At 41.7% G+C, this 11,907-nt stretch overlaps 1 protein-coding gene across 1 annotated transcript; it reads left to right on the top strand.

Annotated features, from left to right (window-relative positions):
* Nucleotides 1-1,805: 1,805 nt before the first annotated feature.
* On the top strand, nt 1,806-7,503 carry LOC132592734 (hyaluronidase-1-like). Its single transcript, XM_060279421.1, has 3 exons — nt 1,806-2,726; nt 4,864-4,953; nt 7,156-7,503. The coding sequence occupies exons 1-3, from the start codon at nt 1,806-1,808 to the stop codon at nt 7,501-7,503; spliced, it is 1,359 nt and encodes a 452-aa protein (XP_060135404.1).
* The last annotated feature ends 4,404 nt before the right edge of the window (nt 7,504-11,907 follow it).

The following is an 11,907-nucleotide window of genomic DNA, read 5'->3' as shown; positions in this document are numbered from 1 at the left end:
AATGGTGGGGTTATAATGGAACGGAACTTCAGGAAGCTGCTTACCTTCAGTACACAGAGGGATCTGATGAGGAATGAAGGACCAGGGATGGTTACTACCAAACCTGTTGGAAGCATCAGAGGAAGTGATGAGCAAATATTCTGTCTCCTTGGCAGACCCTGCTCTGCCTACATATAGGGTTAGTGTTAGGGCCATGAAAAATATAACAGAGTCAGAAGCAATAGTGTAGTGTAAATGGGTTGGCTCTTCAGTGGGGCTGGGGGAAGATGATGGGGTAAATCATTTCCCAGTAAGGGGCCCAGTAAGTGGGGCTGGGGGAAGATGATGGGGGAAATCATTTCCCAGTAAGGAGCCTTCCTCCCAGTAAGGAAATATTTAGCATTGAGATATTGCTGCTGTGTGATACATTTCATCTTGTAAAACACTTGCTGGAACAACAAGTGTCAATATGATGTCAATATGTTGTGTATTGCATACACTCAACAGCTAGTAATAATAATAAAAAAACTAATAAGACCAGTAGGAGGGGGGGAAATGTATGTTTTATTTAATGTTTTTATAGTAATCAAATCGACATAGCACGGATTGCTGATTAGTGACTGTTATTTTAACCATTTATGATGTGCTTTTAGAATGTTAATCAAGATTGGTTTGGAAACCTTACGGGGAATTCTATTGCCATTCTGTTTTTGGAATTGAACTTTCATCAAATGACTGATTAAATGTGAAAATACTGGTTCGCACAACTCACAACTTAAACAACATCTGAGTAGTCAAGTACATTACATTGCAATTCTATGTGTGTCTTCTCAGACTTAGTCCCATCAAGTTCAATGGGGCTTACTCTGAAGAAAGTGCATACGGAATTGCAGTCTTCATCCCAGAGAAACCAATGGAAAACTTTAGTAATTACTAGCCCAAGCTTCATTGATTTAAATGGGATCAAATCATCACAGACACTACAATCCTAGGCATGCCTACTCAAATATTTGCACCACTTAGTTAATTTCACTAACTCCAAGTTTATATAGAATGACAATTGGATCAATCTGCACATATTTTTCCAGGGCTACAACTTTTAATTCAGGCATGGTGAACCTTTTAGCCCTCCATATGTTGCTGAACTACAACTCCCATCAGCCTCATCAAGCCCGGGCAATAGCCAGAGATGATGGGAGTTGTAGTTTAGCAACATCGGCAGGGCCAAAGGTTCCCCACAGCTATTCATCAATTGATGTCAGGGTCTGGGCAGAGGAGGAATGGTGGAGACTGCTTCCCCAGCCTGACCCTTCCAGACAAGGAGGAGACAGTTAAGAATTACAACACAGGTTTGAGGGAGGTCACAGCTCAGAGGCAGATGAGGGGAAAAGCTGGGAAATAATGGGAGAGGAGGAGGAAGAAGCACTAGGGGAGCGACAGCTGGTGGACACAGTGTCTTTAGAAAGCATCCCAGATCCCCCCCCTTCTCCCAGAACATTGCGGGCCTTGAAAGTAGTAGAGCAAAGAGCTCAAAGGCCGAAGGCGCTTTCCATCACCCATAGCAATGACGCATGAGGAAGTGGGAGAGCAGCGCTATTGTTCTGAGGGACCACGTTCCCGAGCCTCTCTCTGTGAATATTGAATAAAAGCAGGTGGTAAGGACTTTCCTTGTCTTGTCCGTTCCTGGCAACCTGCCTTGGGGGTTGGCTCCTCTGCCGCCTGACAATTAGAGGGGCAAAGTTCTTCCCGACTCTTGGTTGCCACTGTTCATTAACGTTTCTTTCTTATCTCTTTCAGTTTTTCCTTTGATGAAGTTACCCCATACTATGAGCCACGTGTGGATTAAATACCTAGCACTGTGGGTGCTGCTGATGGTCGACAATGGAAGTGAAATCATGCAGACGAGAGCGCCACTGTTCCCTAACAAACCATTTCTAGTGTTTTGGAATGCACCGACTGAACAGTGTCGGCGGCGCTACAAGGTTGATTTGGACCTCAACATTTTCGACATCGTGACAAATCCAAACGAGACCTTGAGCGGCTCCAGTGTGACAATATTCTATCACACTCATCTAGGGTACTATCCCCATGTAGAGGACAATGGCGAATCCATCAATGGCGGGGTGCCACAAAACGAGAGCCTCACCAAACACCTCATCAAAGCCAAGGCTGACATTGAGCGTGCCATCGCCATGCAGAAATTCCACGGGCTCGGGGTCATCGACTGGGAAAACTGGAGACCCCAATGGGATAGAAACTGGGGCCATAAAGCAATTTACAGAAATAAGTCTCTTGAACTTGTCAGAAAGCAGTATCCTCAGTGGCCCGAGAATAAAATCAGGCAAGTTGCGAAGGAAGATTTTGAAAATGCAGGGAAGGGTTTTATGAACAGCACCCTTCTCCTAGCTGAAGATATGAGGCCAAATGGACTCTGGGGTTACTACCTCTACCCAGACTGCTACAATTATGATTACAAGAACCACCCAGACACGTACACGGGCAAATGTCCAGAGATTGAATCTTTGCGGAATGATCATCTGCTTTGGCTGTGGAAAGAAAGCACGGCCCTTTACCCTTCCATATACCTGGAGTACATGCTGAAGGGCAGCCCAAACGCTTTGAAATTTGTACACCATCGGGTTAAAGAAGCAATACGCATTGCTTCAATCGCTCGGAAGGACTATGCTTTGCCTGTTTTTGTGTATGCCAGGCCATATTATGCCTATACATTTCATGCTTTGGCAGAGGTAAGGATGCCGGCATCTAATAAGCTCTCAGATACACACCAACACGTGTTACCCTTTCTGATATTCTTGCATATTGATGTGATTGTACAGAGGTGGAAACCATAATGTCAGAGAAAGGGACTTATGGAAGATCTCAGGACAGCTTTTGCTAGTAATCTGTACTTTGAAACCAGGACTCCCTGCTACGGAAGGTGGATTGCAGACTTCTCTTAAATCTGAGGTTACACTAGTGATGCCAAATATTCACATGAGCAGCAATATGCATAAAAGAGACTGCAAAGGTGGTATGGGAACCAGGGCCTGGCAGTTAGAGGTCCTAGATTTCCTCCATCTAGTTTCCCCCTTTCCATTATATATTAATCTAAATTATACTGTTTAATTTACAATAATGCCGCTAGCGTTTTCACTTGCTTTCAATTGTTTCCCAAACACTCCACAAATAATTTCCATTCCTCTTTATACACCTGTTCTTCTTGTTCTCTTACCTTGCTGGTTAGGCCTGCTAGCTCTGCACATTCCATCATTTTCAGCTATTCCTCCTCCTCTGGACTGTCTCCCACCTTGCATTTCTGAGCTAACATATTCCAAGCTGCTGTCATTGCATACAGAAATAGCTTTTTCTGCCCCCTGTCTGTACCATACCCGAAAGAAATGCCTCTGGGTTGTTGGTTTTTTTGGGGGGTGTGTGGGACTGGGCTTGATGGGAGCTGGAGTCCAGCAACACACAAGTTTCCCACCCTTGTTTTAGGGACATGCTTCATTGAGAGGGGACTCACCTGTCAAAGCACTCACTGGTGGCCATGCCTCAAAGTTTCTGCATTTAGCATCTGTGAGGATGGGGTTTTATGTGGGCACATCTTCATGCTGTTGGGAATCCTCATTGAACCTGGGTTCTTGATAGTATGTGTATCGCTGCAGCTATCTGGGTTTCCAATGCTGGTTCTGGGAGTATGTTCACCCGATAATGCAGAGATTTCCACTTCAGACCTCCCACATAGGTTTGACACTGAAGCTGATGGAGGTGAAGTTAGCCTGCAGAGCCCCTTCTTCTCTGTCTACATGTAGGAGGAGGCAGGTAGAGCAAGTGATCAGGGCTATGTTGTCTAAACTTTCTATCACTTGTATGCATTCAAGGCAGTTCTGGTGGATACAAAATTCCCTACATTTCAGTTCTGTACTCAAGCTGTGTACACACCATATACGTAAAGCACGCAACTTCCTCTGAAAAACCTGGGGAACTGTGGTTTGTTATAAGGGTGGTGGAAATTGGAGCTCCGTAGGAGATAAACTACAGTTCCCAGGATTCTTTGAGGGCAGCAATCTACTTTAAATGTATGGTGTGTACAGAACCTCTCAAAACAGGGCACTTTATGTCATCTGTAATTCAGGGTTGGTAGAGGGACGGAATATGACAGGATCAGCGCTGAATTATATAGTTGTCAGGGGATGGGGGTATAGCTTTCTAGATTCAGAACTTTTGATTTTAATGGATGGTTCACTTTGCTTCAAATGTTATATGTTTACTGTGTTCTAACCTGATCATTTGGGTGTCTCTTGAAACTGCCACCATTGCTTTTACTGCAGACAGTGTTTGCTTATTATTATTTTTTTAAAGAGAGTTGATAGTGGCGCAAGAGAGGTATTATTGCCTATGTGGTGTGTGCATTCAACACACTGAGATCTCTGGCAAACAGGCGCTAAAGAGTATTATTGTAGTGTTTCAAAAACCATCCAAACTTGTTTCACGAGAGGTAACCCCCCCAACCCCCCCTGAGAAAAATGGGTGGGTACAAAATGGACAATGATGCTTTGACTGTGCAGCGTGCTCTATTAGGGTTGCCATGTGTCCTCTTTTTCCAGGAAACACCCTCTTTTCCAGGGGTGAAATTTCTGTCCGGGTGGATATTTTTTTAAAAAATTTGGCTATACTTTCTGGATGAGATGTAGACATAACGGGTGGCTGAAGACTTGCTTTCCTCTTCTCTTCTCCTGACCCCCCCTCAGCAATATATCACAGCTTCTATAGCCTACATGTCGTAGGGGTATTTAGAATGAGAGCTGTCACAGCATCCTCTTTCTTGCTTGTCAAAATATGGCAACCCTATTATATTATGCATATCCGTGGCTTACTTTTCAGGAAGACTTGGTGAACACTATTGGCGAGAGTGCAGCTTTGGGGGCAGCAGGAGTTGTCCTGTGGGGAAGCATGCAGTATGCCAGTTCTACTGTAAGTGAATTTGGGTTAAGAAAAATGAGCTGAGTTTTGCAGGAATTCTCGGGACCCCCCCTCCTCCTACACATACCCCCAATCCCCAGAAGATGGCAGCAAAGATAGCTATTTCTTGCTATTTCTATGGCCCACAGATCTGGGAATGGCAATATGCATCCCAAGATTGGCCTTCCCAGAAAAAAGATCTCCAATAGTTTAGCTCATGGGTAGGCAAACTAAGGCCCGGGGGCCGAATCTGGCCCAATCGGCTTCTTAATCCGGCCCGCCGACGGTCCGGGAATCAGCACATTTTTACATGAGTAGAGCGTGCCCTTTTATTTAAAATGCATCTCTGGGTTATTACTGGGGTATAGAAATTCGTTCACCCCCCAAAAAAATCTAGTCCAGCCCCTCACAAGGTCTGAGGGACAGTGGACCAGCCCCCTGCTGAAAAAGTTTGCTGACCCCGCCATACGAATCCCCAAATCAATTTTATTTTATTTTACTTGTTGGTACTGATCCAAAGATATACAGAAATACATAGCCATTGCAAAGTATTTTTTTATATAATATAATGAGATAAAACAACTAATTAATCTAAAAAAGAGCAAAGAAAATACAAGGAAATGAGAAATCTAAAGGAGAGAGCAGAAAAGAAGGAAAAGAAAGAAAAAACTAAAGAAAGACAGAGTAGAATAAAAGGATTTCCGGCTCTGCAGCTACATATAACATTCATTCTTTAGAACACAACTATTCTATCTTCTATAAGCTAGTATTTTTTTTCAACCTTTCAATCCAGATATTACAAGTTCATTTTCTCTTTTATGCAAAAGTCCATAAGAAATTTCCAATCCTTAACAAATGTTATTAATGGTTTTTCTCTAATTAAGCATGTTGCTTTAGCCATCTCAGCTAAGTCCAATAATTTTATCAGTCATTCTGTAAGTGGTTAAGGCACACACACACACACATCAAATTTAGAATACATCTGAACAGGGCAAGCTCGGTGGCTCATCTGAGTTAGAGGTAAACCTAGAGATTTGCATGTGGGTGTTGTGCGCATGCATTTGGAAGAATATGGACTCAGCTACATTAGTAAAGAAAAATCATTTTATATGTGTTATAACACTGTGACGCCAGGTGGCGCTGTAGAGTTCCGTCTTTCGCCAATGTGATTTCCCACTTTGAGGTTTACAACACGTTTTCCTGAAACACTTTCCTGATGTGTCTAGATCCAGCCTATAGCAACACTTGGGGTGTCACATGTAGAATGCACAGGCTGTGCAACATTTTGTGTTGAAGAACTCAAACCCAAATTTTAATTCTTTGGTAGCGTGTAATAGAGATATTCTAATGAATGTACTCATTTTGTGCATGTGCTATTTTGGCTTCAAAAATCTGTGATCTACCAAACCTATTTATGCTAGACTTTGAATGGGGAAGCAAAGAGGAAGTTACTACCGTACTTGCCTTTAGCAGACTGGAAGATGGGGAGAACCTGGTACTGGGATTAGCAAAAGTCAGACCAAACACTTTCCTTACCCACACATTTCGTCATTGTTCTCTGTACTCCAGAAATTTAGGAATAAACAAACAAAGCTGAGATTTTTGTTTTTCAAAGAAGTTTCATAATCACTCATGACTGAACCCATTTCACATTCCCTTGAACAGGCATAGGCAAACTCGGCCCTCCAGATGTTTTGGGACTACAACACCCACCATACCTGATCACTGGTTCTGTTAGCTAGGGATTATGGGAGTTGTAGTCCCAAAATATCTGGAGGGCTGAGTTTGCCTATGCCTGCCCTTGAACAAATATCTGTGCTAGTCATTTAGACAATACAGTGGTACCTTGGTTCTCGAACAAAATCCGTTCTGGAAGCCCATTTGGCTTCTGAAACGTTCGAAAACCGAGGCGTGGCTTCCCATTGGTTGCAAGAGCTTCTTGCACTCAGTGGAAGCCACGTCGGATGTTCAGGTTATGAAAAACATTCGAAAACAGGAACACTTACTTCTGTGTTTTTGGCTTTGGGGAGCCGAAACGTATGATAACGGAAGTGTTTGAGAGCCGAGGTTTGACTGTAGTGCCAACTGCTTAGAGGTGGAATCCTATAGAACCAATTACCTGGGAATAAGATCCATTGCACTCAGTGGGGCCTATTTCTGAGAAGACATCTATAGGATTGCTCTGTAAGGAAACCTGTCTTTGCTTTCTTTTAGAACAACTGTTTAACTGTGAAAAAGTACGTGGATGGCCTCTTTGGACATTATATCATTAATGTGACCTCTGCGGCCAAGCTCTGCAGCAAAGTTCTCTGTAAGAAGAATGGACGATGCATTCGTAAAAACAGTGAATCGGATGCCTACCTGCACTTGTCTCCTGACAGTTTTAAGATTTGGCTCGATATCTCTGAAACGGAGAGAAGAGTAGTTGTGGAAGGAAATCTGCAGCAGGAGGACATGGAGGTCATGAAAGAGAAATTCATCTGCCAGTGTTACCAAGGGTGGATGGGGTTATTTTGTGAACTGCCTACTCACAAAATGCGGTGCAAACCTGGTTCAGTCTAATATTCAATATTTCATTACCAAACTCTTACTGTTTAGTGCTAGTCAGATTTTAATCAAAAGCAGGCAGATGTTTATTGACGGATGAATTCCCCAAATACAAAGCAAATTATCCAAGAACATTCATAAATCCATTTACTCTAAAATCAGCAAGTTGAGTATCCCATACAATTAACAGAACTGTAGAATAGTCTTGAGTGAATACTATACTGCAGAACTCTCCGAACTTTTCATGCTGGTGACCAATGCTACTTTTCTTTAAAAAAATGTTTAGGGGTACTCTCATTTTGACTCAAGAAAATCACCATTTTATAGGTCAAAGCAAGGAAAATAAATACAGAAAATGGGTAAAAGTAGAAAGATTCACAAAATGTTTAGGGGTATGCGTACCCCTGCATCCCCCCAGAAAAAAAGCACTGCTAGTGACATGCTTTTTATATGTGCATCATTTCACGACACAGCAATTCAGCTTTACTAGCAAACTGGAAGTTAAACCAGCCTCTTTCCAGCCCTGGGAGCGTTTGCACGACACAGCTACACACTGCAGCCAACATGATAACGTGTCACAACATACGGTTTGGAAAGCTCTGCTATACTGGGTCCATGAAGATAATCCTCTCAATTTCTGTGAGAACAGGCTGAAGCTATTTCTCATTTTGAGATACCAAAATCTTCCAAAGATCTGTTAAGGAAGCCCTGTTAAAAACTTTCCACATGCAGAGCTTATGTATCTCAGCTGGTATGCAGAATTAGTGATAGTTCACCTGTTCTCAGAGGGCTTGAGATTGTCCTATCAAAAGAATATAGATCCCCAGTATCCCCAGTTAGGACTACTGCCGGTCAATACTGAGGTCGATGGACTTGGTATAAGGCAGTTCCTATGTTCCTTGGTGGATAATTGTTTTATATGTCTTAGCAGAAGAGCTAGTACCCACCCCGGGGTATCTCATTTGTGCCTTCAGGATACACTTATTATTATTTAATTATTGAATTTATGTACCACCCTATACCCGGAGGTCTCAAAATTGCATGTAGTATCATGGTAATTGAAATGTGCATCAGTGGTGTGTCGTTTTTTAAAGTAACACCACCTTTATAAGAAAACACAAGCCTTGATCAATGATGTGTTGATCTGGTTTGCATGTAACACTAACACTAACTCTTTTGTAAAGTTCCTGAATTATCTATGTCATGTATCTGTTTCCACTCAGGTAACAAACCAGAGCTCATTCATGGCACAGAGGTTGCTGTCACTTCTCAATGCAAGGCATAAACAACACCTAGCTTCCTGGCTTCCTAGAAACTTCACCATTAGATACCCCCAATACTCTACTCAACAGAGATGCTCAGCATGTGAAAAATTGCATCTGACGAATGTTCTACCCAACATAAAAACCAGCACACCCCATTTTTGCCTGCATGGGGAAAATCCATTTATGCCAGACACAGGCAATGTGACTCTGACACAGCCCCCAGCCAGCATGGCCAATGCTCAGGGATGACAGAAGTTGCAATTCAGTCCAGCAACATCTGTAGGGTATGAAATTGGCTACCCTTGATTCATGACAACTATCCCCCATAAAAACAATGCAAGATTCACATTGTGGGTTGATATTAAAGGTGTCTACTGCAGCAAAATAAAGAAGTACATTCTTCCATGACCTCATTAGATCTAAAAGGACTTATGGAATAAGGTGGCATTCCTCCTCTCTTGAGAATGGGCATCAATACTGTGGGATTTTTTTCAGTTACATGCTCTTTTTAAAGTTCAAGTTCTATATTCTATAGCCCCATTTGCACCATGCATTTAAATCACTCTTATTCCACTTTAAGAGCCATGGCTTCCTCCAAAGCATTATGGGAACTGTAGCTTGTTAAGGGAGCTGAACATTCTTAGGAGACCCCTATTCCCCTCACAGAACTACAATTCCCAGAGTTCCCTGGGAAGAGGGATTGATTGTTAAACTGGTTCCCTCACATTAACAAACTACAATTCCCAAGAGTCCTTGCAGGAAGCCATGATTGCTTAAAGTGATATGATGATGCTTTATGTGTATAATGCAGACCTTACAGTAGAGCAAACTGAAGTGAACACTCCTTTTTCCTGCTCAATTTTGGGTTGTGCCACTTCCTGGCGGCCACTTCTTTTCTTTTGTCCAAAACCCCATTGTTGCCACTGCTAGTTTTTAACTTTCATCATTCTGAAGTAAGATAAGAAATACTAAAGGACTTGAATTATCTGCAGTATTCACTTCCCTGTGTGCCATGATTTTATAGAACCAAATCTCTTACTCTTCTCGTATCTCCCACCTGCACATTTTCTTGGACTGCTTTTTGTGTGGTGCTTGCCCCTACATAAGACCTGTTTACAAGATTTTTCAGTGTGTTTGATGTTCTGTCGTGTTCAGTGTTTGTTCTATCCAGATTGAAGAAGAAAACCAGAAAATCTTCCCATCAGTCATTCATATCACAGCAATGAGGTTTACATGACTCTCTGAATCATACTGCTTATTGTTTAAGATCCTCTTCAGCTAAGTGGTAAAGGCTCTTGTATTTTTAAGATTTCCTAAGAGTTGAAATTTGAATTTCTATTGGCATCAATATATTTACCGAATTTGACTATTGATTCTTTAGCTCATTAAACTCTAAGAGCTACATCCAGTGCATTCAAATTCATGTATCATACCTGGAGTCAACGGGAAATAATTCTAAACAAAAACTTGTGATATTTTCCCTCCTCCTTGTCACAGCTCTTTATTTCTTCATATTCACTGGGTCAAAAGGAAGAAGGGGGAAAGCTCTCTGTCTGTTTCTTGTAGAAACTTCATTGCTTTTTCCTAGTGTTTATCCTAGGGACAATTTGAATAATGGTTTCCTGTTGAAAATTATAGCAGAAAAGATGAGTGAGTATTCCGGTTTGCGAATGTTCTTCAGAACCTGAATGTCCGATGCGACTTCCGCAGCATCTGATTGGCTCCTGCAGCCAATCGGAAGCCGCGCCTTGGTTTCCAAACGTTTTGGAAGTTGAACGGACTTCCGGAATGGATTCCGTTCAATTTCTGAGGTACCATTGTATTACCCAACATGCTCCTTGATTAATTTCACCCCTGAAGAGACTGGGTGAGTTGTAGAAGCCAAGTTACACATTATCCCATGTGAGTCCCCCACCCCACCCCCAGAAGGACACCTAGATTTTTTGATGCAACTGTTCCACCTGGAATTTGAGAGAGGGGGAAGATATCTCAAAATTCATCTGGTAGCAGCAATATTGTATTTTTTCTTACATGTATAGCCAACGTTTCTTCCATCCTGGAACACATGGTGGCATGCAAGTTGTCTCTCATCTGGGTAGCACTGACCAGACTGAGACCTGGTTAACTTCAGGTAGACAGTGGTTTGAGCCACATGCTTAGAATTGGCCTACACAAGTCATGGCTCATAATAGAATCGTAATGAATATTTTAAGGCAGTAATGGCCAGTTTAAACCAAGACACTTAAGTGGGACTGACTTCAGTTAAATAGAGATTTAGCGAAAGTCTCCAGTTTTACTCTTTGCCCTGAGTCACCTCTGTAATGACATGTTTCGTGGAAAGCAAACAGAAAAAGGTTTGACATTCAACTTCTCTCTTCTGCATGGGATAGCTGGCATGACTGATGGCAAATCGGAAGGTAATCATAACTGTATTTTTCATTTAAAATGTGGACTTGTTCTTTTAGAACCAAGTTGGAAGTCTTGGGATTTCTGTTATTTATTTTACCTGTCTAGGGTTGACTTTTAATATCCACTGGTTTTTGTTTTTAATCATTGTGCATTGCAAATATAGCTAAACAAATTTGTTAGAAGACCAAACTTGTTGGTGCTATTTCTGCCTTGGGCAAAATTAATCCAAACTGTTATGTTGAACAACATGGAATTCAATATACGGTACATCAGGAATTATATATTCTTAGATGTAGGTGACATCCCAACAATACAGAAAAGTGCTCTTAGATGTACCTGCAAGAGACCTAAAATTGGCAGTGGTAAGGAATCTTGGGGAATAAATGTATTGCTGAGAATAATTCATTTTTCGTTTCTGCATTATGAACAATCTTGTATAATTCTAAAGCTTGCACACCAAAATAGCAACTTTTGTACTTTATTACAGTATTCGAATTTAACAGGTACAACATTCCAAACAGGTGCAACCTTCTAAAATAAAATAAAATAAAATAATGTTACAGTCTTCATTAAGGGGTGCAGACTACCCATTCCCTTCCACTACTGCTCCCATTCTACATTTCCACTTCCCTTATCAAATTGGCACTCAGTATTTCACAGCTATTGACCACACTCAATTCCCACCAGGCTTTTTTTTTTGTTTCAAAGATTTGTTTCAAAACTTTTTAAGTTTATGTCTGCAAAT

This window comes from Zootoca vivipara, chromosome 10 (genome assembly GCF_963506605.1).
Source record: "Zootoca vivipara chromosome 10, rZooViv1.1, whole genome shotgun sequence".
NCBI classification, from domain to species: domain Eukaryota; kingdom Metazoa; phylum Chordata; class Lepidosauria; order Squamata; family Lacertidae; genus Zootoca; species Zootoca vivipara.
This window is presented reverse-complemented; position numbering and strand designations above follow the sequence as displayed.

Coding starts and splice junctions, on each gene's coding strand:
- LOC132592734 (XM_060279421.1), top strand. CDS start 1,806: ATGAGCCACGTGTGGATTAAATACCTAGCACTGTGGGTGCTGCTGATG. Junction 2,727..4,863: donor CATTTCATGCTTTGGCAGAG/GTAAGGATGCCG, acceptor CTTACTTTTCAG/GAAGACTTGGTGAACACTAT. Junction 4,954..7,155: donor TGCAGTATGCCAGTTCTACT/GTAAGTGAATTT, acceptor GCTTTCTTTTAG/AACAACTGTTTAACTGTGAA.